The sequence below is a fragment of the Poecilia formosa genome, unplaced genomic scaffold (genome assembly GCF_000485575.1).
Source record: "Poecilia formosa unplaced genomic scaffold, Poecilia_formosa-5.1.2 Scaffold154, whole genome shotgun sequence".
In the NCBI taxonomy this organism is placed as follows: domain Eukaryota; kingdom Metazoa; phylum Chordata; class Actinopteri; order Cyprinodontiformes; family Poeciliidae; genus Poecilia; species Poecilia formosa.
In genome coordinates this window covers 1,515,892-1,542,790 of record NW_006800093.1, presented here as the reverse complement: position 1 = coordinate 1,542,790, position 26,899 = coordinate 1,515,892, and the positions used below count along the sequence as shown (strand labels likewise).

General features: G+C 40.1%; 2 protein-coding genes across 3 annotated transcripts; both read left to right on the top strand.

Moving 5' to 3' along the window:
* The first annotated feature begins 3 nt into the window (after positions 1-3).
* LOC103146243 (sortilin) lies at positions 4-12,975 on the top strand. The gene is made up of 21 exons (XM_007564081.2): positions 4-3,206; positions 3,420-3,482; positions 4,057-4,133; positions 4,211-4,307; positions 4,919-5,086; positions 5,239-5,312; positions 5,520-5,566; positions 6,174-6,310; positions 6,408-6,491; positions 7,410-7,470; positions 8,236-8,388; positions 9,949-10,046; positions 10,143-10,242; positions 10,320-10,494; positions 10,828-11,021; positions 11,495-11,687; positions 11,859-11,975; positions 12,275-12,416; positions 12,501-12,607; positions 12,674-12,791; positions 12,884-12,975. Exons 1-21 carry the CDS (start codon positions 2,940-2,942, stop codon positions 12,896-12,898), a joined length of 2,487 nt encoding a protein of 828 aa, XP_007564143.1. The 5' UTR covers positions 4-2,939; the 3' UTR covers positions 12,899-12,975.
* Positions 12,976-14,014: 1,039 nt separating this feature from the next.
* On the top strand, positions 14,015-17,251 carry fam3c (FAM3 metabolism regulating signaling molecule C). 2 transcript variants are annotated; one of them, XM_007564080.2, is made up of 10 exons: positions 14,015-14,122; positions 14,460-14,516; positions 14,589-14,693; positions 14,867-14,893; positions 15,350-15,473; positions 15,691-15,749; positions 15,834-15,884; positions 15,958-16,042; positions 16,139-16,265; positions 16,548-17,251. In XM_007564080.2, the coding sequence occupies exons 2-10, from the start codon at positions 14,501-14,503 to the stop codon at positions 16,635-16,637; spliced, it is 684 nt and encodes a 227-aa protein (XP_007564142.1). In that variant the 5' UTR covers positions 14,015-14,122; positions 14,460-14,500; the 3' UTR covers positions 16,638-17,251. The 2 variants fall into 2 exon arrangements, with proteins under 2 accessions (XP_007564142.1, XP_016532824.1); XM_016677338.1 differs by lacking the exon at positions 14,867-14,893.
* The last annotated feature ends 9,648 nt before the right edge of the window (positions 17,252-26,899 follow it).

Genomic DNA, 26,899 nt, shown 5'->3' with positions numbered 1-26,899 from the left:
GGAGAGAAATTTATTTCTTTGATCCCTTTTGTGAGAATAGTTGTTTAACTGGTACTAGGACTGTTGTTCTGTGTATTCATTGTGGTTCTGATGATTTTTTATAGGTTCAGGGAACAGAAAAATTGAAAACTTACAAGTTAGAGCACATAGAAATCCTGAATAGTGAATCATCAGATTCAAATGTAAGAGACTATTGACGCAATAGTGTTGACCCTATTGAATGTGTTCTTGTGTGTCAACGAATGCTTGACAACCTACACCAACTGGTTTTAACAAGTGGTGGGTTGGGGAATCTGTTTTTATTTTTAATTTTTTAAAGGTTAAAAAAATAACCTTTAAAAACGGTTATTTTCTCAGCGGTGCTGAGATTATCACGTACACAAGACCAGTCATCGTTGTTGACTCAAAGCTTCTCCATTTCACATTTTGCTGTACATGCTTCATCAAATTCTCAAAAACGACGGTTTCCTCTTCTAGTTCTGTGAAGTAGTTTTAACATTTGCTTGTTGACATTTACTTGAACCCTTTTTAGATAGAGAGAAAAAGAGAGGGACAGATGCTGAAGACGACTCGAAAAGAGGAAGGAGGGGATTTAAGTGACTTAGAACATTGGGGACGATTATTGGAGCAAAACAGGCTCGTCTTTGCATTTCAGAAACTGCTGAAATACTGGGATTTTCATAACACCAGCCATCTCTGGGATTGCGGAGAATGGTTGGGGGAAAAAAAAAAAAAGCAAAGACTCAATGGTTAAAAATGCCTTTTTGTTTTCAGAGGTAAGAGCAGACCGGACAGCATTGTTTGAGCTGATAAAGCCACAACAGTAACTCAAACAACCAGTCAAGATATGCAAAATATGATCTCTGAATGCACAGAAGACCGTGCCCTGAAAAATATATGGGCTACAAGAAGCAGAAGACAAAACCTGACTCACTATAATTGGATAATAACAGATTGGAAAATATTTACTGATCCAATCAGTGTTGTTTTCAGCTGCAGTTTTCAGATGTTGGGGTCAGAACTGGGCATAGACATCGTTTTAGCATGTATCCGTCCTGTCTTGTATCAACAGTTCAGGTTCAGGTTTCAGTTTGCTGGTTTCGATATATTTGACAGGAAAGTTCATTTTAAAAAGTCAGCATCTCGGCCGACAAAGGTCATTGTATACATGTGAATTCCTACCGAAAGGAAGTTTATCATCTTGCACTTTTCTTCATTTAAGTTGTGGTTTTGTGTCCATCATCCCCACCGTTTTACGAGCCATTAGTCACCTGCTGTGTGAGGTTGCATCTGTTGCCGCTCCCAAAACTTAATGGTGACATGCACATCCGAACAACACTCATCTACCCGAAATGTCGTTTACGTGCTTCTCTTGGCAAGAGATTTAACCTGGATACAGCCGGCAGCAAGACAGCTGCGCTTTGTTGGCAAGACCACTGCTAAATGCATCTTCATAGGAGAGTTTTTCTACAGAAAAAAAAGCTGCTTAAATATTTACTCCTTGTCTGTACATGTCTTCACTTTCAACGTTTGCGTAAACAAAGGCGAGGGTGAAAACTTGTGCGTCAGATGTCAGAATCTTTCTGTAACTTTATGATCACCCAGGGCGATGATAGAAAGATTGATCATACGTGAAGAAAATAGTCGACCCCGTCTGTTCATTTCTTTACTATAACAAATACAGGGGCTAAAAATAAATTGTAATCATAATAATCTTTTATTTAAAAGTGAAACCCATCTAGGCTATAGATTCATTTCACACAGAGTGGTATTCAGTTGTTTATCTCAACTAATTTTGGTTGTGAAACCCCAAAATTCAGTTTCTCAGAAAATTCTCACATTATCGAAGACCAATAAAAAGATCCTTGTTGAAGTGCTTGGAGGTAAGCAAAAAAAAAAAAAAAAGATTTTCTATGCAGTTGTGATCCAGCAAATATCAAGCAAATTTCAAGCTTTGCCATGGTTATTGAGCCCCACGTCGATACGTTTGGTAATGTGGGTGGGTACAGAGTCCAGGTGGGATGAAATCTGCATCTTCGTGAAACTGATCAGCCAAGGAAAGCATGAAGTGACCTTCTGGTAGATTTCTCTCCTGACACGTTGGCTTAATAACCCACCGTGGACCAAAACCAGCAGATGATGCCGTCCTCTTCTTCCAGATTCTGCTTAATATCCAAATCCAAAAGATTTAAGACTACCAAATAGCAATCCAGTCCTTTTAGTTTTTAGCACATGTGAGACACGTCTTCCCTTGTCTCTGGTTCAGGAGTGGCTTTAGGATTGCAACACGTCACTCAATTGAGCTTAGTTTCACTATCAACCGCTATGAAAACCATTTGTTTCTCTTCCATTAAACTTTCCATTAAATTATATACGAATTGTATACGAAATTATATCAACACACAGCTTTTTACCAACCTTCCGGAGCTTCCCCTGCTAATGGAGGAAAACTGAACAATGTTGGGGATGCATTTAGTGTAACCCATAATAATCAAAATTAACTTAAATTCCCATACGGCATGTTGTTACATAAAAAAAAAAAAATCTCTTTATGGAAAACATTGACTTTTGAAAGTGTTTTAACAAGTGGGAATAAAAGTAATGTAATAATAAGAGGGCAAATGAAAAACATGGGGGAAAACTGTGAACAAAACAAAACAAAAAGTTATGAAACATGAAAAAAAAAAAGAAGCAAAAACATACGGTGGATGTGTTCACATCTTCTGTTGAAATTGAAATCCTTCCTGTAGGTCACATGGATACGGGTAGAAGCACCTGCTCTCTTAACACAGCACTTTTTTATGTTAATGACCCGTTCAAGCACTCCCCCTCCCTGGGGCTTGCTTTCATACCGCAACACCTTCAACTGAACCAGTATCTGCAGGGACACAGGTCACCATAACTCCTTCGTCATCCGAGGGTCCACTCTCTCTGCTGACATGATTTGGACCACTGTGCTCCTCGGTGGGCTGTGCGTCCTCCACATTGCCCTCCTTCTCTTAGCCGAGGGGAGCAGGAGCGGCAGCAGCGGCGGTCCCTGGGGAAGGACGGTCACTTTCCAGCGGGGCCGACGGGCCCCACGCCTCCAGAGGGACACCGGCGGCTCCACAGACTCCTTGAACCCTTCTCGCGGTCCTGCCTTCGCCTCCTGCCAGCTTTCCCTCACCCCGACCGAACACAGGATTCTGGACGATAACACACAGGAGGTGAGCGCATGAAGAGAGTCGCCTATTAATAAGTACTTAAGATTTATTTAAGCTTAGACATGCAGCACAAAAGAAAGGCTGATTAATGATTTTAAAAATATGTTGACTTTATTTTTTTTTAAATGAAATGTATTCATCAGGAGAATGGAAGAAGTTTGAGTCATTACTGACGTAAATGATACTTGAACATTTTTGTCCTCTTTTTCCTCCTAGACAGGGTTTAATGGTGACGACGGCTCCCACGTGATTCTCACGTGGGTGGGCGACGGTACAGGAGTGAGTGTCCCATTTGATCTTCTTCATGCTCATATGCAGATTTCCATTTTAAAGCATAAATATCCAGTTTGTACAAAAGTAGAAGTTTGCTGTTATTAGTCAAACAGATATTGAAATAATCCAAATATGCAGATAATTACTTGTGTGGCTTGCAGACGTAAAAACACACAAAGAGACTGAAGAAATGTGGTCGTGCACCAAGAAAACACAGCAAAAAATGAGAAACACATACTAAAACATAAACCATAACAAAGTATATACATGTATAAAGATTCATATTAGTAGTATTGTCTAATAAATTGTTATTGTAATGTTTTCAACATTACTTGTGACACATAAACTCAAATATCACACACTAAGTTTTGAACTTAATCTGATGGCTTCAGATTAGGTTCCACTGTTTTGAAGTTGATCTCTGTGGTGCTTTTAGTCTGAAACTAATTTTTCACGATTATTTGAATGAATAAATCAACACAACTCATTTTTTATGGCGAGAGTTTCAGGAAACACTCTCGTGAGTTCAGGGTTAATCTTAAGAGTCGCCCCACTCACACGGCGTTTCTCCGTGCACCAGGTGATCCTGGTGCTGTCGACAATCAGCGCTCCGCTCGATTCTTACCTGGCAGGAGGCTCATCTCGACTTTACCGAAGGCGAGTCCAAATTTAACCTGTACGTCCCTTCCACTCAGCACAGAGTTACAATGAATGTCCTTCTTATTTCTCAACAGCACAGACTATGGCAAGTCCTTTCACGATATCTCCCACCGCATCAACCACACCTTCATCAAAGAGGAGCTTGGAATCAGTGTTGGACCCGGGAGCTCAGTGAGTTAACAGTACATAGCCATCAGTTTGTTCGCAAACTTTAAAAAGACAGTGCTGCTTAACGTGGGGATTTCTGTGTTGAACTAATAACCTCCTCCGTCCTTTCGGTTGACGCCATTCTAAGGATTAGGGACATTGGGAACTCTGGGGAAACGCTGTGAGGTTCTAGTCAAACTGCAAAAAGTGTGAAGACACCTCCATTGTTATCAAAATCAACTCTACCAATGTCTTCTGTTTGCACACATCCAATCAGTGTGGCAGATTTTGTATTTTTATTTTTTTTTCTGAGAAGCTGGAAAGAATTTGATTAAAACCATAAAGTTCAATTTTGGTCTCAACTGACTCCTTCGTCCAAATGATTACTTTGGCAATGCTTTGAACAGTGGTTTTCTTCTAACCACTCCTCTGTGGAAACCAGATTTCATAATTATGCACAACGTGTTGTTGTTGGTCCATTGAACAAAATTCCCCCCCCAAAAAAATAGTGTAGTATAATGTGTGTAATGTGGAAAAACTGTGAAAAGTTCAAGCTCTGAGAATAGTGCTTCTAGGCCTTGTGCGCATGATAACTGATACAGCTCAGATCTGCTCTCGACCCATTTCCTCTACAGGTGATACTGACTGCAGACATTCCCATAGTGGACAACCCAGGAGGGATCATCTTCACCTCTACGGACGCCGGAGCAACTTTCAAATCCACCCAGCTGCCCTTCCACCTGGATCAGTCCATTACTTACCACTTCTTCAACCCCGACTACCTGGTGGCCCTCAGCATAGACGTGAGTCTTTCAAAACCTTCACTTCCCTGCTCACGTTTTTCCGTCTTTGGTTTCCCACGCCTTGTTGAATGCTCTCAGCCGACACGCTGCCAACATGTCGAGAACACACCTTAAAGAAAAAGCAAACACGGCTCTGTTTCCTGACTTTGCAGGACAGTCTTTGGCTCTCGCTGGACTTTGGCGCTAGATGGACAAAAGTTCATGAGGGAGTGCATTCTTTCTCATGGTGAGGATAAACAGGAAGCAGTGTTAGTCAGCGCAGATTAAAGTGCTGAGATAAAATATAATTACAAAGAATCTGGCTATTAGAACACATTGCTTTGCAACATGTCATGCGCTACAGAAAAGGAGAACCCTCCCAAAAAAAACAAACATCCCTTACAAGAATCTTGTGACATTCTGTGTAACGTTGGTAACTTCCTGTTTCCATCAGGGGAGCAGGCACAAATCTGTTCTTCAGCTGCAGTCGTGTTGATGCAGGTAAGAAGCAAGAAAGTCTTAAAAGGGAAGTAACACATCTTCACTTGAAATGCCTTTTGGTAGGTTTATGGAGCGGCGTCCACAGATGAGGGTATTTCCGGCTCTCAAAGAGGCTTGGAGGCTTTTTGGAAAAAAACAGATTCATCAATGCTCAGCAGAGTCAAAGAATCTTTTTTAATGGTTGTTTCATGTCAGCCAGTAATTGTCCACATGAAACCCTAACAATTAAACTATTTTAACCCAGATCTGTAGCTCGACAACTTGAACAAAGACATTCAACGTCATGTTTTGTTAGTTTATTTGTTCCTGGAGAAAGTTTCCAAGGGAGGGTGAGATGAGCTCCACTGGTCTCGGGGTTTCCATCTAAAACCCGTTTATTATACCTGGGTTATGTATAAAAAGGTGGGAAAGCTGAGCTGGCAGTGTGTCACAAGTAACTACAACAGCAGGGTAAACCACACAACAAATGCAAAAATCACAACTTATCAGACATAATCACCTCAGGTTTAATGCAACTCCTCATTAAACTACATCAATCGAGTTTTTACGTAATGTGAGGGCTGACTAGCTCACTAGGAAACAAAATCTGATTTTATTCTTTTATTAGTTGAAGCAGAAGAAAGAGGAGATTTAGTGTTGAAGAGGACGAAGGATTTCGGGAAGACCTTCACCATAATTCACGAGGACGTCTTCAGTTTTGGCTACATTGGAGCCTTTCTCTTCTTCTCTGTGATGGAGGACCCGGTAAGACGAAAGGACTCAAATTTATCCCGTAGTGCTGGGGTGACTCACCTGTCCTCCCATGGTGTGTGTTGGATAACGCCGTGTTCGTTTCCCCTAGAGGTCTCCTCGGGTCATGTATTTTTCATCGGACCAAGGAGAGACCTTCAGTCAGGCGCTTCTGCCTTCGGCATCAACAGAGCAGGTAAGAAAAACGTTTTGGATTTGTTGCATGGGAATTTTAGTTGTTGATCCAAATCTGTTTTCATTCCAGGATATGTATTTATCTGCACGTACTTGTATAAACTTGTGTTGTTTTCAAGTGTGGGAGGCTAAGGTTAGCATGCTTTCTGCATCTTGACAAGAGTCATCAGTGATTATCTTTATAACATTTCAGTGTGGTTGCAGTTTATTGTGTATAGATAAAACTTTCATACTTATTCTTATATTTCCTTGAGATAATATTTGCTGCTGCTGTATAAGTGGATGTATTGGAATAATTTGAATTGGGGTAGTTCCTGTGGATTTGTATATATATATTTTTTATAAGTAAAAAAAAAAATATATATATATATATATATAATTTTTGTGTCTGTTTTCACTTGAGTTGAACACTTCCTTGATCACATCATAGTTTCAAAAACTAGAATTTTCAACCAGAAATACCACAGAAATCAGTAAAGAACGTGATTCTAGTTTTTGTTTTTTGTTTTTCGAAAGAGATATCGGCTCATCTGGTGAAAACAGTGATTAAAAATCTGTTGTTCTAAAACAGCTCCAGATATTTGTCTTGTACAAATGCATTCTAAGATTTCCACATGCTTGGGTTCACTAGACGATTATTTACAGAAGCTGGTTTGAGGTAAAACTGGAAAGGCAACATCTCCCTTATTCCAACACTCCCTGAACGCACACCTGCCCCAATGAAACTCTTACCCGCACGTCGTGTTGACACCGCAAACACAGGCGTTGTCTCACGATGATTACACTCTGTTTTTAAAGCAGATTAAAGTAGTCATCAAAATGAAGAAAAAAAGAAAAAAAAGTTGCAGTTCTACATTTTTTCACCCTCATACTGTCCCTCTCGCCCTCTCTCTCTCTCAATTTGTGCGTGTGTTTGCAGTTTTACTCCATCCTGGACGGAGACGAGGACATGCTCTTCATGCATGTGGACAACCCAGGAGGTACTGCACACAAAAAAAAAAAAACACGGGCTTGAGTTAAACTCTTCCTCCGAGACAGAAAGCGTGCCCCAGAAATCCTAAAACGTGCCCGACTCATTCGCACTTGAAAATATATCGAAGCCACGTGAGAGTTCGCATCTTTTTCTGCTACTTTTGGTTTTGTAATGTTGACGAGAAAGACTGAATTGGTTTCACCGGTTCTGTGACGCCGAACTTTTTTAATCATTTCCCTCCCTGCTGCCTTGTTTCCTTCCTTTACTCTATGTTTGTCTCACTAGCTAAAGCTTTTGTAATTGTTTTCCTATCAAGCCTACATCTGCCCCAGTCAATGCTCCAAAATCAGCTCAGTGGGACTTTTCAACTGCAGAGATAAATAAGGGAGACATGTGGGCAGCAGGGCGGCCTTATCTCTTGTTGGCTGCGAGGAAGCAGAATTAGGTTGCGCTGCAAAAACCGCTCATCTTGCCTGTGGATGAGGGCGTTACACAAGCAGGGCAAGCACACACGCTTCATCACATCCATCACATCTCTCAACCGTCTTTGTCCTTCAAGCTTTCACGTGTATTTAAGATCCACACTCATAACAGGCTTAATGGCTTTTGGTCGTCTGGGCTTATCCTTTGTGTGTCAGCGTGTCATGACCTGTACAGGTTTTCCGGATTAATTTCACGCCTCACGTGTTGACAAAAGATTTACAACGCAATCAAACCGTGGCCGCCACTTGACGTTGCTGTTACAGCGTTATGTTGTTGGGTTTCATCTCAGACACCTTCTTTGGAACCATGTACACGTCAGACGACCGTGGGATATTGTTCTCCAAGTCGCTGGAACGACACCTGTTTGACGGACACAGGAAGAGCGATTTCACCAACATCACCTCATTGAGGGGAGCGTATCTAACTAATAAACTAGATATCGGTAAGTTTCTCTACCAAGCTCTTCTCTTCTACCCCTGTTGATGCACACGAATACTCAAAGTTATTAAAAAATTAAAAAAACATGCGCACACCCTCTTGCACGCTGAAAGTTTAGGTTAAAAAGTTAAAAAGATATAACTTGGTGCTCATTTGATCCTAAATTTAGATATGGAAGGGTAATTTCGCTTGCGTTATTTGTGGTTTATAGGCATTTGTTAATACACAGGCCAGTGAATGTTCTCAGAGCACTTCAATCTTGTAGATTTGAAGACTTTGACTAGATCTGTGACTCAAACTTTTCATAACAAGTACCAGAGTTCATTTTAGGAAAACGTAGAGCTCTGGACTAGAGCAACTTTTGGAGCTCCACTCAGACAGGCTTCCTTTACGCATACAAATTAGAATCTATTTATACTCGGACACACATTACGGCCAAAAGGCCTTAGTTGCCTGGACTATACCCACTATAGTCCAGGCCTTTATTTTGAACACACAGAGGGGATCAAGGCTTGCTCCATGTCTGCAAGTTACCATGGTTCTGTGGCCACAAAACAAGACCAGATCCTAGCCCATCTGTCATCAACTGCTTTAAGGTCTTTGTGCCGATGTCTAGGCTTTATTGCTTTAACCAAAACCAAACTGTCAGACATCTGAATTTTGTCTTTTATTCAAAGGCCCCGGTTCCAGATGCTACGTGGCTTGCTTAGAGACAGAGTTTAAAACTGAAGCCGTCGTGTTCTCATCCATTTTCTCATTGCAGCCTTGCAGGCCATGCTGCTTCCTCTTCTAATTACGCCCTAGAGAACGTTAGCAGTTCACAAGTTGTCTGGAGGTTTAAAGTTGTCGGGGGAGGGAGGTTAGGAGTTTTCCTGCGTAGTGCACCTGGTAGGCAGGCTGGGCATTCACTGCTGGAAAAACCTGGTGGCTGGCAAGACTGTTTTCCACTTACGATTAACCTTTTTGGAAATTCTTCACAGAAGACAACTCACAAAAACTCCTGAGCTTCTCACGCTCCCCAACAATAATCGAATCAATACAACTGAGCAGAAACATTTGGCTGATACTGACCCTCATATTCCTATGGAGTGCTTTTGTCGTCTTATAAACAGTAACATAGTGAGGTACATTAAGATCTGAAAATGTCTTAAAATGGAAATCTCCTAAATTTTAGCTACTTCTTTTAAGTAAAATCAATGTTTTTGGTTATTCAAAGTCACCCCTACTGCAGATGAATATTATTTAAAGGGTATTTCTTAAGAAATAGAAGCAAATACACCAAAGACTCCACATAAGACAAGCATCCTAAGCTTTTAGGCATACAAATACAACCTTAACCCCTAAACGAACAAACGTCCAGCTGTGTTTTGCACAGTTTTGGACTGGGCAATATTTTTGCTCTTCTGCCACCATTTCTTCCGAAATACTAAATTGCATTTTTTAAAGCGGCTTGTCACCTTTTCATTTCTGTGCTCCCATATTTAAACTGTGAGTATTTACCTTGAGCTGACATTAGACGGAATAAAAAAACCAAACCTGACCCGAGAACTTTGTTGTGTTGCAGATGGCCGAATAAGATCCGTCATTTCCTTCAACAGAGGAGGAACATGGAGGCCACTGAAGAAACCCCAGAACGTGAACTGCGCAGGCAATGTTAAGCGTGTATGTGAAGAAACGTGTGTGCGGGGGGTGGGGGAGGAGGTTTTATTTCTCAGACTTCAATTTCTAACTCTGGCTTTGTTGTCTATTTTTAAACAGTGCAACCTTCACATTCACGGAGAGCACAGTCGTAGAAACCAAATAGTTCCGATGCTCGCTCTGTCTGAGCCGACTGCCATTGGTCTTGTCATTGCTCACGGTAATCTGACGCCCTTTATGTTAAATATGATTGGAATCCAACGTTATCTTAGATTATATTATCCTTTTCTCCATCAGGCTCTGTGGGTGATTCTCTCTCCTCGTCTCAGCACCCAGATGTGTTTGTTTCCTCGGATGGCGGGTATAACTGGAGAGGGACCCTCAGGGGCCCTCACCACTACAGCATACTAGACTCTGGGGGTCTCATAGTGGCTGTGGAGGTTCACCGTGAAGGACAAGTCAAGACCATCAAGTAAAGAAATTACCAGCAGCTTAGGTTTTGGTTAAGCTTGAAAAATAACACTTCGTCAACAGCCAAAAAAAAAATAAAAAATTGTCTGAGAAATATTAACAGAAATTAACTGATGAAATCACAAAAATGTCGTCAATTTCGTAGGAAGATCGGATTTCTCTAAATCAAATTAGAATAAAAACCTGACCTGATTGAGAAAAACGGATGTCATTTTTGAATTCAGCAGTGCAAAATAGTCCTAATTCAGTTGAAAACAAAACAACAGACAGCTTCCAAAAAATATCTTTTCGTAACGTCGAGTGCCTAAACTGTGCCGACGGCATTTCCCACCAGATTCTCCACTGACGAAGGCCAGTGCTGGAAGTCGTATAACTTCACCGAGCAGCCCTTCTTCTTTGCAGGCCTGGCCTCTGAGCCAGGCACCAAGGCCATGAACGTCAGCGTGTGGGGCTTCAGGCCAGAGGAAGACGGTCAGCCAATGTGGGTGGCCGTCACCATCGACTTCCAGAGCCTCATTACCAGAGAATGTAAGTCAAGAATGACGAAAAATTGAAACAGCCCCAGGGTCAGCGTGCCCTTTCCCAAATCTCCTGCTTAGTATTTGTAGGACATGCTGCCACGTAGTGGTAAGTGTAGCAGTTGTTTTCTTTTTTTACTGTAAAGGGAGTTTTTGAACTCATGACTGTACAAAGATACTTTTAGAAAATGTAGCAAAAAGCCAATAGAACACAAGAACAATGTCCAGGTTAAGGATCGCAGTTGAGCTATGCTTCAACTGATTTTAAAATTAGCTTTAAATAAAATTACTAGTGTAGTCTTATGACGATCTAACAGAAAGGTCCAGAGCATCACAGATCCAATGTTTGTACTAAACATTAACCACAAGGCATCTTTCTTCAAATTCATCTTGTTTTTTTTTTTTTTTTCATGCTAAGCCAACTTGTAGCAAAGGATCATTGCAAGTGATAGTTCCACGGGTATTTATTTGCTCTATTAATAGGTAATAAGAAGGACTATGAGGAGTGGCTGGCTCATTCTACAGACAAAAGGAACTCGGAGAGAAACGGTTGTGTCCTTGGTATGAAGGAAACCTACAGGAGGCTGAAGAAGCAGTCTGTGTGCAGAAACGGGCGAAACTTTGTGGTCACTAAGAAGCAAATCCCATGTCCATGCACCAGAGAGGACTACTTATGGTATGTAGATTTATTTATCACTTAAATGATAAACATTTCATACTCAACAAGTGGTTAAGAGCGTAAATTAGCTTCGCCGAAAACGACATCTCAGTCCAGGTTTATATAAGGGAGTGGGGTTGTGTTGTGTTGCTGGCATTTTCGTGAACATCTTATCGTCTTTGGAAACAGTGACTACGGTTACTATCGTCACGTGAACACCTCGGAGTGTGTGAGACAGCCAAATACTCCAAACAAAACCTTCGAGATGTGTCTGAATGGAGAGGAGGACGAGCTTCTGACTGCTGGGTAATAATCAAAGCTATTTAAATTAAATATTGTCTTTTTCATGCATGACTAGGTCTAACTACAGAAATATTTATGCCCTAATCAAGAAATTGTGACTGTTCTTGAAAACTGATGCTAATCAGTTTGATTTTAGGTAATTTTGGGGCACAAATATCAGTTTCTAGACATCTGCACGGGTCAAAACCGTGTATTATTTTCTTACAATTTCACAGTTAACAGCTTCTTTGTTTTGTGTCTGTCACATAAAATCTTAATAAATGTGACAAAGCAAAGACGCCGTCTTCTCACAATGTTTGCAGGTACCGAAAAGTCCCAAGTGACAAGTGTCAGGGTGGGTTCACTCCTCAGGATGTGGTGCAGACAATCATCCGACCATGCGGGGTTAAGCCCAGCCCTGACCCTTCAGTCAAGTCCACCTCGGTTGGACACTTTGACACACCAGTAAGAGCAGTTTTAATGTTAAAATGTTTGTACTCTGTTCTTACTGATTAGAGTTCTCTAATATATGTAATTTCTTTTTTCCAGAAAGAAAGGCTTGTCCTGACCCTGGTGTCTGTAGGAGCAGCAGTTGTTGTTCTAGTGGCCATTGTCTCTTCAGTTCTTGTTGTCAAGGGACGTGTTAATACGACCAGGTGAGTTAGACATACACACTCCCTGCATGCAGCTTTTTACCCTTTGAGTGACTGTGGTTTCTGCAGGATGCCAGCGTATCGTTTCTCTAACCTTCGCATCCAGGATGACAACAACAGCATCGCAGCAGAGTTCGGGAGTGCTGCCAGCAGCAACGGTACAGCTTACCAGCACGACTCAGATGTGGTAAGAGTACTTCAGGATAGCTTTGTAGGTTTGTGAATCAAACATGTCATTTTCACTTGTTTAGTAATACCCTTATGCTCTTGATTTGACAGGATCTTCTCGAATGACGCATGGCTAAAACTGAAGAAAATGCCAACGATTGAAATTGGTCCCACAGAAGAAAAAAAACCCCTGCTCTAACTACGAATGAAAAAAATAGGAAAATAACAATTGTTAACTTATTAAGTTAAACTATTGTGTGCCTTGTGTATGTTTTCTTTATTTGTACAGTATTTTTCTATTCTATTTTATTGACTGTTTTGCAAATATTTCAGCTTTTAACTGTAAAAACGCTTTAAGAATCTTGACTTTTATTTATGTCTTTACCTTTTTGGTATGTTTCATGCTTTGAAATATTGTTGCTCGCATTGGATGTCCTTCACAGAAAGAAAACATTCGACACGTGTCGAATATCAAGGAGACCGGCAGGGGGCAGTGCGACATGTTCTGTATTTCTCAAAACAAGCGAGGGAAAATACAGGAAGTTGGTTAAAACAAAGATTTTGTTTGACAGATGTATCACTCGTATAGGGACGTTTATTTGGATTTTTATTTTTTAATTTTTTTTAACCACGGATTTAGATTTAGGGCCAATAAATAAAACACTTTTATTATACCAAGCAAATTATTTAAACTCGTTTCTTTAAAAAAAAGGTTATTCATTTCGATTACTGCTCTTGCTGAGAACATATACATAGTTTTTCAATGTTTGATGAAAAGCATCAACTTTGTTTTTGTGAATATTTTTAAGTCAATGTTTTCAATAAGTTATATATTGTAAAGCTGCTGCGAAATGGACTCTATTGAACCTCTATTATTTATTCTTCATACATTTTTACAATGTTTTATGTCTTTATTGAATACGTTAAATAATGTGGAAAATAATCATTTTTTCTGTTCAATTGGGAATTTTTCACTAGTTTTTTTTGTTGTTTTTTTTAATGGATATTTTTGCACCAGCTTCACGCATGAAAAAAGAGAGGAAATATGAACAAAAAGCATAGATCTTGTTTTTGGAACTGACTGAAAATACCATAATATACAAGACCAGCAAAAATAATAATAATAAAATACTTTTACAAACTTTTAAAGTGTCATTTCTTGTTCATATCCAGGCCCATTCAATAAATTTGTGAAATTGAAGATCCGTCTTTATGTATCCATGTTTTTCTGAAGAGAGTGACGCATCTTCACCTGTTTTCTTCGGCTTGGGTTACAGGAAGCTTCGGCACTATCAGTCTATCGGTCAACTAGTCTCTTAAAGAAGTTTAAATCCTGCTGTTCTGGAGTCGGTATGTAAGAAAAGTTGTTAAAGCGTTTAATAATCCTGAACGGCAATAATTTTTGCAGATAGAGTCAGAGATACAGAGTCAGTTTAGCGAGTAAAGCTGCAGTTTGTGCTAGTTAGCGTTTATAAACAGATGTTGGTAGTCGGCGTCATATCCATTGAGTTGTGTTTTAGTTGCTTTTATTTGGATAATAACGCAGACCGAAGGTGATTATTAGTCATTAACAGGCCAGAACTTGTTAGCCACAGCTAACGTCTCAGAGTGAGCTTCCGTCTTTGTTGCGCAGACGTAAAACACAAAATCTGATAAAAAATATATATATATGCTTCACAATTTTAAGGTTGTTGGCTGTGAAGAAAACGTGGCGGGAGGCTCGCTAAGATGTTCAGGGCTAGCGGTAAGTACTAAACAAATGCATTAATGATTTTTTAGTGAAGTTTTTCACGCTCTGCATGTGTTCACCTTGCAGGCATTTTGAAGTTAGCGGCGCTCATCTTAGCGTTCCTCCTTGCGGTATTTCTGGCTTTTCAGCTGCTGGAGATAAACGTGGAATTCAAACTAGGCAGCATGATGTGTGAGTGACGGCTTTTGTCATTTTTATGCGTTTCTCTACTGGATGTTAAGCAACGCTGTCCGTAAAATAGATGTGGAAGTCGTTCTTTAAGAACCAAGGGAGGTGCTTGTGATGATTGACATTTTTCTTGTTCACTTTTTTCACTTTTGTTTTTTTTCCCCCCTGCTTTTTAGCCAGATCTTTGCCAGCAAATGAAGCTCGTACGTATTTGCAAATTACTCATCTTTCATTTTACTTTTGCACAATCACTGCTGTGAAATGATGCATTGTCAGATGTTTAAAAGCCTTAAAATAAGATAACTTGTTGTATTATTGTATACTGAAAGTCTTGAAAAATCCATCCTTTTAACTTTAGTAATTTAGCATGACAGTTATTAGTGTGCTTGTAATAAAAACAATTCTGTAGGAAACACTTTATCTACATTTTTATGAGGTTGCAGCATACAGAGCACATTTTTCTGAGCGTTTATGATGCCTGCTTTACTTCTAGATTTATTACTTAATGTACTTTAGACTAAAGGTTGAATTTTATTCTTCATTGTGCGTTTATGATTCAATAACAAAAAAAAAAACAGCTCAAGCCTCATTGCACATCGTTGCCATGGCTACCGATGTCTGTATTTATAGATTCATGTGGTATTTTTTCCTGACTGCAGACACAAAGCCAGCTGTGCATAAATGTGGCCTTTCCAAGGCGTGTCCACCTGGACACATGGCCTTCAAGCTGACCAGCGGAGCTGCCAGCGTGGTCGGCCCCAGAATGTGCCTGGAGGACAAACTGTAAGTGGAGTTCAGTCGATAAGATGATGAAATAATACTACGGAAAGCCTAACACACACTTTTTGTAGTATCGACCTGCTTTGTTTTTTTTGTTGTTCTTTATCCTTTTGTAACTCATGTTGAGTCATGTGTGTTGGTAACAACAGGCCACGTCAGGGGAAAACAAAACCACAAACGGTGAGCTCTAATCATGCGATCCTCTGACTTTCTGTTGTAGTTTAATGAGCGGTGTAAAGAACAATGTTGGGAGAGGGATCAATATCGCCTTGGTCAATGGTACGACAGCTTTTCAAACTAAAATTTGTAATTTCACATGTAAATTTCTAGTTTTATTCCTAACTAATTCTTTTTTCTCGCCAGGAAAAACAGGAGAACTGTTAAAGACAGCTTATTATGACATGTGGGCGGGAGGTCAGTGTGTATTTCCGTATTAGGCGTGTAAAGATATTTGCACTGAACTAACTGTGTCTGTAACCCTTTATAGACGTGGCTCCGTTTATTAAATTTCTCAAAGAAATTGAAGAGGGGACAATCGTAATGATGGCCTCATTCGATGACCCAGCATCAAAGTAAGCGACGACTTCCACTTATGGATTCTACAGATTCAATTAGACGTGTTGGAGTTGGTTTGGGTTTTTTTCCATGTTATTTCTTTGGTTCTACAGACTCAATGATGAAGCCAGGAAGCTGATTGCAGATCTGGGCAGCTCGGCTGTGGCGAACCTGGCCTTCCGGGACAACTGGATCTTTGTAGGAGGGAAAGGCATCAAGACCAAAACGCCATTCGAACAGGTGACGTCACCTCCCACAACCTTCGTGCATCTCCTCCTCTCGTTGTTTTCATTTACAACAGTCTGGAGTTTCATTTGGGTTTGTTCCAGTAGAAATTCACATCCCACTGAACTCACTACACCCTTAAGATGCCACCGTCGTTCCATTTATGCCTCTTCAGCATCCATATTTGCCCACTGTGAAGCCTTGTTTGTCTTAGTGTTTAAATTAGCTCTGCCTAGCATAGCTACATACCTGTTCAGGTTTGTTATGAATTTCTTTTGTCCCTCCTTCTCTCTTCAGCACATAAAGAACAGTGCCGACACCAACAAATACGAGGGCTGGCCCGAAGTCTTGGAAATGGAAGGCTGCGTACCACGGAGGCAGGACTGAGCCCGTTAGCGTAGTCTCACCCGCTCAGCCGGTCTTTGCTGCCGTCTCAGTTCAGATTGGTCAGATGTCTTTCCGTTTGATCCTAAAGCGGATTTGGACAGCTTGGAAAAAGAGTAATATTAAGCTCCAGGGCGGGAGAATAAAAGGTGCCACCGTCTTGCATCTTTGTTATAGATGGATGCTTTAAATGGGACGGAAAATAAAAAGTGCAGCGATTTAAGAAAATTGGTTCTGTTTTTCTCATCGCACTTCTTATATTTAGAGCCCAAACATCCGGCGTTGCTAGACTGTTGAGGTTTTGCACTGTTTATCAAGTAGTGTCACTGCCTGCAGTTGGGGACTAAAGTTTCTATTGTCTACACACTGCCTTAATCTATTTCACGCGTTTTGTAGCCAAGAAGTGCGATTCAATTTTTTGTTGTTCTTCTTTCCGGAGTAGTTTATTTTTTATTTTTTAGAAAATTATCATTTTGATTGTAACCAAACATACCAAATTCACTGTGCAATGTGTAAATATTTCTATAGAGCAAGTGTTGGATTCAAAAGATTTAATTTAAAGAATATTGCTACAGTAATATAAGTTCTTAGAACAAATAAATGATAATGAGACTGTTGTTCTTTGTCTGAGCCTCTTCCTTGGTGAGTTGCTTTTACTGAGTCCCACTCAGGTTAATTAATGAAAACTCAGGTGGAAAATATGGCTCCTGTACAATTATTAAGAACTTGTTTTGATTACAAGTGTACAGTTGAGCTGTAGCTCCAGAAGATGAAATGCTACAAAGTTTTCTTCTAGGTCATGTCGACTGCCTCAGTGGGGGAACCTCCCTGATGATGTTGGAATTCTTCCTTTCATTTGAACAATGGAGCTTCAGGTTGCACAAGAAACGTCAAGCCTCAGCTGCAGGTGACTATTTGGCCTTTGAATAGGCCAGCGCTGCAGTTCGCAATTCCAGTCCGACAAAGGAAGAGAGTACGTCAGTCGTTCGGACCATTATTCATATTCCCCTGATCTAAATCTCCCTTTTGAGATTTCTTTAGGAAAGTTATCTGGCCCACATGTTAATGCCCCTATGTAAGCGATCTCTACAACAAAGAAACACTGGTAAGATTTTGTTTAGAAGTGTATTTGAAAAGAGCCGAGTGTGTGAGTTTTCTCTCCCACACTCGAGAACCCATAAGCCAAACAGTTTAATCTAACCTAAAAGTTCTGCTTGCTTTGGTTTTCTCAGTTTAAGAAGATGTCAACAGATTTATTCCACAATGTTGCGTCTTTATTCATTGCAGAAAAGTTTCTGTCAAGCAAAAAAATAAAAAAATTGGTCTTTTGATTTCTGTAAAACATTTTTCATAACAAGGAAATAAAAACCCTCTTAAACAAGTATTGTAAGCAGTGGTGTCATCAAACGTTGTGTGGAAGATATTGATGTAATTTGTGCAAATATGCATGATATTTTTCTCAAGATTAATCGTGGAAAAGTTAAGTTTTAACTTGCTGCCACATGTATTTTTATGTTCTTATGCCAACTTTTTACTGGTATTTGGTTTATATAAATATATACCTTTAAAAACATAAAATTCACTGAATCAAACAGCAAAAATACTTAATTCTGTTGCAGCTTTTGGTTTCAATACGTCACCCTGACAGTATTAGTGGCTCTCTATCTGGCCACTAGATGGCGCCTTGTGTTCACAAAACTTTAAACTCCGATTCAAATTATCTTTATTTTTGGTAAACTTACAATAACAAAAAAAACAAACAAACAAAAAAAAATCAAATTAAAACTATTTTACAATTAAAAAAAAAAAAGGAATAGACTGAAGCCCAGGGCTTATTGTTGCCTATAGACTCGGCATTCTACAATCAACTGTTTAAATACTTTTACTTGAGAAAAAGTATAATGATGTGTACAATCATTATACAGACTAATCTTATCTGTAAAACAGGTCACATATCTCTTGTTTCGTTACGTCATATTCATGTTTTTATGAGTTTATTTTTCTTCCAGTTTCTCATCTCGTTCCTCTAAAAAATGACCGACAGGAGGCGCTATTGCACTATATTTCATTCAAACCCTGTCATCCGTTTTGTTGCGTCTTCACCGTTTAGTTGAGCTACATGTAAACAGCCGGGAAGAGTGTTTTTTCCCCCCTTTGCATAGTTAAATATATAAATATTTTAAATTTGACAAATATCTCTGTGGGACATTTTGTCGATGATGCATAGAGCTGTCCCTTATGTCGAAAACATCCGTTTTTAAACTGATTCAAAGTGTAAAAGCTGCTGATTTTGATTTAATTTTAGCATCAGACAAGACCAGAAGTGTTATAAAAAGCATAAAATACATACAAATGTCAAGAATTTGTGGAGAAATCCCATTAATATGTTAAATTGTTTTTTTTTAACCACACTACATGCTGGTATGATCTGCAGCATCTTCCATCCTCCCCGTCATCTGAGCAGCATTCACCTGTCCTATCTGTGCAGCAGAAGCTGCGTCTCATACAGCCACAGAAGGGCAAAACTCCGCTGCGCTTCCTCTGATGTCACCCAAACTCCACACGCCATTCCCTACCATTTTCCATTTGCCGTCTTGTGTTTTTACAGGCCTGTAAAGGAAGGCAGCGGCTATGTTGTTAGCGGTTCCCGCTGTTACTGGGAACGTGGATTCAACACGCTTGTTTCCATTGTAAAGAAATATATGTGCTGGTGTGCGTGTCCTCATTGTTCTCTCTCATGTGGGCAGAATGCCTTCAGAGCTCCTGAAAACAAAGTGTAGGAGTGAATCTTGTCTTATGTAAAACAAGCTAACTGGTGCATGATGCATGAATCCAGCCCGAATCCATCTAAGCATCATGTAAAAGCACAGAATTATAAATGCAAGCGGCCTACAGAATGTTTCTTTATTACTTTTGTCTTCATGCTCTCAGTATAAATCTTCCCAGTGAACAAAAGATGGCCGCCTCTCTCTGTAGAGCTCAAAGTTCTCTGTGACCCCTTGACTGTTGCCCTTTGACCGCCTGAACAAAAACACTCCTGCTTCTTTTGAGGATTCCTTTCGCTATGCCCATGAAACTTTTGATAAAAATGCCAATCTTCCAAACGGCAGACATAACCGAAACACTAGGCAGGTTATTTTATAACCGTTTGCATGTACGGCCTGCAGATTCAAAAGCAGAACATATTTTCAGTCAGAATTAGGACACCAACACTGCAGACTATATAGTTCGCCATTTCCAGATTGGTTTAGACAAGTGAAAGGAGTTCAGAAACACAATATATCATATACATTTAAAAAAATATTTAGCATTGCAGAAGTATTAGTTGCTGAAAACATTTCAGATGCAAGACATTAAATAATAAGGTTTTGCATTTTCATGCAGTACTTGTCTCAGGGTAAATTAGCATGCAGTTTTTTTTTTTTTTTTTACTATTTTAAACCTTTTGTAGTAACTCAGGAACTCAGTTCTGTACAGATGCTCTGCTGTTATTTCTTTATGTGCCGAATGTTTTTGTATTCTGTCATTTATGCCATCTGAATCTTTAGCTCTGCAGCTGTTGTATTGCTTCACAACATACAGTTTTTTTGGTTTTTGTTGCATTTTTGCCTGAAAGCATTTTTCTAGGTTTGGTATGCATCAACATATACATATATATTTGTAACTTTTTCGGTCTAAATTCTTCAAAACTTGTTTTTTCCTTCACAAAGATTAGCACCCGTCTTGGGCTCCTCTTGACGTTCAGCAGACGATGACAAGCAACTCAACGAACTCGGATCGTTATCCGAATGCATACGCCGTACACACTCTGTCAGCTTTCCTGCTTTCTGACACTGAAGTCCAAACAAAGCCCGGCCTTCTTGTTTACTTTCAGCTCTGTGCATTAACCCCCGCCTATTTCCAAGACCCCCTCAGTGTCACCCACAATTGTTCCTTTCAGGATCTTCGACCCCTCCCCTCTCCGACAGCCTCGCCGCCCCAGCTTTCTACCCCACCTCCAGTCCTATGACTGCCCTCCCAACATACATGAATGCACACACTGATGCAGGCAGCTGTGTTTACACTCTGCGGGTCTGTGGGAACTTCCTGCTGACCTCAGCACAGACGCCACGGAGGGCAGGGATGCTCACATGGATCGATAACTGATTACATGGATCCTTGAAAGTTGCTCTACACATAGTGGGACTGAACTTCTTTGCCGTCAGTGTTGCCTATTATTCTGTAAACCCAAAGTTTATATCGGAGCAATGTGCTCAGAATGAAAACATCTTAAAGTTCTTCGCCGTTGGTAATGTCTAAACTTGGTCCCACACTCGTGTACATGCATGCTCTCTTTGGTGTTGGGTGGAAAACAAAGGTTTCATTCATTGCCATCATCTTGATTTTCTGCAGCACAGCTGCAACTCTGGGTCAGGAAGCAGAGGCGGATCGGATCACTGCTGGTGAAGAACTTTAGACCAGTGCAAGCGTGACCTTTAGAAACCACAAACCAGTCTGAGTTCGCTATGCTGCTGCTGTTGTGCAACAGCTCTGCCTAAAGAAGCGGGTATAGTTGCACTTTATGGAAGGTTTGAAAGACATTCATCAGTTCGGGACGCACGGAAAAAGAGATTCATAAACATGTGACATTTAGCGTTTGTACTTGAGCTTAAAAATGAAAGGATCCCGTTTTTCGCAGAAGGATTGGAGCCTTTTCCGGCGAGAGGGATGGCATATTCGCAAGGGAACAGAAAGACAAATATACACACACAGAAACCGAAAATAGAGTTGCCAATTAAGCGAAGATGCTTGTTTTGGACTGTGGGAGGAAACCAGAACGCCCAGAGAAAACCCCCATGCACACAAACGCAACCCAGGGAGGCCCCAGCTGGGAGCTGACCTATAGCCCTGTTGCTGTGAGGAGGAGCAGTGCAAACTTGCAACTATTTAATATTACTGGCTGCCTTGCAGAAATATTCAAATCGCTTTCATTTTATTTATTTTTTTTTTCAAAATTCTCTCAAGCTACAGCCCAAAAAAACTCAATGTATTTTATTCAGATTTTATGACACGGATGAAAAAAAAAAAATGTAGTGCAATAACTAAGGTTCAAGGTTTTCAAAGTTATTTCGCTAGGAAACCTCTGAATATGTTTCAGAAATGCTTTTCCTCCTTTACTCTGATGCCCCTGAATTAAATCAAGTGCCAAACACCGCATTCAAAAGTCACGTAGTCGGTAAGCAGAGTATGCCTGTGAGTCATTTATTCTAGATTCAGATTTTAATCACTGGTATTTTGTAATAAGTAAAGCATTAGCAAAATAAAAAGATGCTTACAACTCGTAGAGTTGAGTATCAGTTAGCGTACCTGCATCATAAACATTCTCCTACATCAGATTTTTTATAAGAAAACAGATCATATTTCTAGCGCTGGGAACTAGTTTGCTTTATCTTTTACAGCCGTCTAGAACAATTTTGTTGCGTCCAATAAAAAGATAAAGCTTCGGACTTCATGGTTGTTTTCTTGCGTTTCATGCAGACTCTCTGGAAGAATATTGTTTACGTGGCTTATGGACTCCTGACCGCAAAATCTGCCTCATGCATTATGCAACAGTCTAGACGAGAGTCCTTTTAACTTTTCCTGATCGCTCTCCTCCGTCCGTAAGCGATGATTTCATTCCAAAGAAACGGTTAGTATAACCTGTACTCTTCTTTTTGTGCTGCGTTTGCGTCACTAATATCAGTTTACTGCGCCCCTCAAAGAAGCTGTGAAAACATAACGGAGAGATTAGGTTTAAGAAAGTTTCAAAAAAACGTTTAAAAAAAGAAAACTCATTCACAATTATCATACACAACAGGCAATTGTTAAATCAAAATGACATTTTTCCGCAACATTTTAGATTTTAAGCTCAACAATGACTATTTTTCAAACAGAAGGACACCACGGTAACCCAGATAATAATACAGTACGTGTACACGATTTCTGCCGCTCTCAGCATTTAAAGTAACCAGAAACAAAAGCCTCCCCAGGCCCAGTGTGAGTCAAAACCTGCATGCAGGGATGAGCTGTGTTTAACTACTCTGTAGTTTCAACATCAGCAGTCTTTATGCAGTCTCAGTCATAATTGTGGTGCGCTGCAGCAATGAAGAAAATGTTTAAAAGAAGAAAAAAAAGGGGAGGTTCCAGACATGGGTGGGCTTCTTTGTTAGGGACCGATCCTGGATTGTGGTTTCACCAAGTCATGCGTAACGGTGACTGTACAGTACACACCCTCTTCAATGTTTCCCCCCTAGTTTGGGGCCTTTTCCCTTATTTAATAAACATTTTTAGGAGATTTTTTTTCCTTACAATCTAAACTTGGATAGCGTTTCAGAAGTATTCATACTCTTTGAACACTTTCTTTTATCTTTCTTACATTTTGTGTGTTAGACCCAAACAAATTAGAGCGTAGCTTGAAAGAAACATCTTCCTCTTAAATATGAAGACAAAGAGTCATTCCTAAGAAAAGTTTAAAATGCATGACAAGCATTGGTTTTCAAAACTTCTCCAGATCGAGCTACGATACCTCTGAAGAAAACTGTACGGTTCTTTTTGTTGTCTTGGGACAAACTTCCTCCTGACAGCATCATGCAGGTTCATGGCGGATGGATGCAAAGATAGCAGTTGTCAGAGAAATATTTAGATGAAGCTAGAAAAATCACGACTGCAGTTTGTTTTTCATTCTTGTTGGAGCGGTTCATGTTGGCACCTCCTTCCTGATAACATCACTCGGATGGAAAGTTCGATCTGGACGCCGTGGTTCTGCGCTCCGCCCGGTTAATGTGAGCGAGTTTGTTTCGTCGCCTGCGATGGGAAACATTCCAATCTTGATTATTTTTATCTTATGGTTTTTGTTTTATTTTTTTTTTAAATGTAGTTCTAAAATAAGAATGAGGGTTCCCCCCCCCGGCTGCAACTGAGTTTAAAATTAAATGTCTGTTTTAAGACAAGTGAAATAAAGCTAACCATTTTAAATGCTTCATTTTGACAGAGCAGACAGACAATGCAGTAAAGTGAACATAGATAAGGAGGATCAGTTTGTCTTGAAGGATTTCCTCTTATTGTACAGCTGCTCGTCTTTCCAGAATGACAGATTTTGAGATTGTTTCCCCTTGAAAGAACAGAAAACATCACATTTGTATATAACAAGGATCTTTTTAAAACTGAGATAAACAGGTAAGCTTAAACTGATCTACAGGAATTTATTATTATTTTTTTTTATATTTCTATTCTTATACCATTTTAGACAGGCGAAAGCAGCGGTCACCTTCTCGTCACACATTTAGGTTGGGCTTTTTTATGGCCCTCTTACATTACATAAATGCGTTTTGTCATACTGTAAATGTCAATAAAAGTCACTTTTATGGGTTGTTATACAAGTCCGATGATTTAACTGCTTTTGTTTGAGGACACATTTAGTACGACAACTAAAATAAAATTATATCAGACACTGTTAAGCAATGAGGTCAACTCGCTGTTTTATTCAGACCGTTCAAGTGTTTTGATCATTTTTAAACGGGTTTACATCGCCTTTTCCAGAAAGTCATTTTCCAGGATCGCCCTGTGTTCAGAGAAATCAATCTTTGATCAGATTCTCAGAACATGCTAAGCACTCCCACAGCATGATGCTCCCTCCACCAAGTTTCCCCAAGTGTGTTTTGGGTGATACCAAACATTAATGGTTTTGCAAGTAGACCGTAAAGTTAAAGTATATTCTTAAATTGGCCTCTTTCAACACATTTGAACACAGCAAATGATATTTATTCAGATATCCAGGGATTCAATTACACTCAGGCAGATTGTATTTGGCAGATAAAGACACAGAATATCCTTCCACGTCATTCATTTATTCTGTATCATCAAATTCTAGTAGAAAATGTCTGCAGTAGGAATGTGACAAATGCCAAAATGCGTAACTGATCAAATTACATCGTACTAAAACCTCTATTGCTATAGATTGACTTTTGGTTCAGAAATGGGTTGTTAGTTGGTTAATCGTGAGCGGTAGCCGCTTTCCGCAGGTTGCGATCATTACATTGTTTGTTCCACCAACAGATGTTCTAATTCTTAAAGCGAATGTTTGTTTCAAAACGGTGTTACCCTAAAATGAAACGACGGTGACGTTCACCTGGGCGCAAGTCCACAAACGTCTGTCGCCGTCTGAATACCAAAAAGGTCAGTGACGTCCGCGTGACGTTCATGACCGGAGAGGCACTGACCCCTCTGGAATTGGACGTACAAATGGATAAAACCCTCTGATAATCGCTCGTTTAATTGAGACATTTTTGTTTTTTTCAAAGGGTTTTCATTGTGCCTCAATCAATTACATACTATTCAAAAAATTTGACAGCAAAAAAGAAAAAAAAAATTCATATAATGTTTTTTGTTACTAAAATTAAAATTGTGCATGATCTCATCTTTATTTCTATATAAGGTCCATGCAGCTATCCTTCTTTGTGGACATAAATAAATACTTTTACATGTAAACAGAGTAAATACGTGTAAAAAATATTTACTCTGCTGAAAGTTTTTCACATTCTGTCCCATTACAGCCACAAAATTCAATAAATATCATCGTTTGCTTACATGATGGACCAAGATAAAAATAGTATATAATTCTCAAGTGTAAGAAAAAATTAAGAGTTGTGGTATGCATTCCTATTAACATTCAGGCAATACTTTGTGGAACAGCCACAGCTGCCATTCGTCTGGAGTAGATCTCTACCAGCTTCGCACATTTTATCCCATGGTTATTATTTTTTGCAGAGAAAAATAGTAGAGATCTGCTCAGCCTCTTGAACAGAAGAACCAGGTAAAAGTCCCACAGGATGAATTGGAGTGGGTGTGTCTGTTTTTGTGTTGGCTTAACACTGTAAAAATCATGCTTGTAGCAGCAAATAGCATAAACCAAAAACACCATCTGTAGACCTGGCAAGTGGAGGCAAGTTTATTAGTGCAGCATTATTCTTAAATGGGTCAATGAAAGCACGTTGCAGCGAAATGGCTTCAAAACTAAATACATTTAAAGATATCCATGAATTATGGGGCCTTATTAAAACTCGCATCCGTTTCTCTGCAAATGTCCGGCTGGCGCTGCTATGTTGCTTTACTAGTTTTGCATGTATGCTTTTGAAAAGTCGCCAAGCTAACAGTGAACATCACCGCGATCCAGAATTCCTCCGTCCTGTATGAACTTAGCACTGTCTGCAGGTGTGCAGGTTTAACCTCCACCTCCGCCTCACGTACGTACGCAGAGCTTATGGGAACGGCCCGGTTTCACATTTCTATGCGAATCCTGGTACAAAATAACTTCTGGCTGAACCGTGAGGAGCCCGAAGTGTGAACTGTACATCACACCTCACAGCTTCACCTTGTTGATTGCATAAAAAAAACAAAAAACAGTCTCCAAGTTACCATAAATGTGCTAAAACACTTGAGCAGAAGTCTGTTGGCTTTATTATTATTATTATTGTTATTATTATTTCTTTGGGACAGAACGGAAAGAGGAGCAGCAAGTGCTGAATGCGCATACTTTCACAAAGCCAGGACAAGCTGTGCAAAGCATTACCTCAGAATGCAGGTGGGTGTTTATCCACCGCAGCTGACTTTATTCAGATTCTTTCAAGTCGACGTTGTTGTTGTTTCACAGAGACGGAGGGAGCGGAGGTCAATGAACCCTTGGGAGGTGTTGCAAGCTGGGCCTGCAGGTAGCCAATGAGGATCCAGAAATACCTGGTGATAGGAGAAGAGGGAGTGGCTGTGATGTTTACTTTGTACGTGTGGAAGAGGGAAAAAAGGTGGTGGTGTTAAAACAGGACTGATAAGATGACCGAGAAAAAGCACACTGTAAAAGGCGATTGGTTGGGCGGCAGGAGGGGTTAGGGGGCGTCGGTGCGACAAACCGTTTCCAAATGTTTCCAAGTTTTGCACAAGCCATAAATGCGAATGTTTATGTCTCCGGCCTGCGTCCTCAGATCTGCCTGTGAGTTTCAGCGTCCGCATGATTGCTTGTGTATACATCTACCACCGCAGAGCCATGCGCGTTTCATTTTAGAGCCGACGGCATCGAGGTTGGATTCTTTTTTTCCCCACAACGTTTCTGATCTATGCCCCCCCCCCGTCAAAGCGATCGGCCTCCTATGTTACACGAGCCGCACTGAAACACGAAACCAGTCGGCCTGGAGCTCTCTAAATACGGCCCGCCAGGGCCGTGCAGAGACCACTAACGGGGCAGGTGCTCAAAAAAA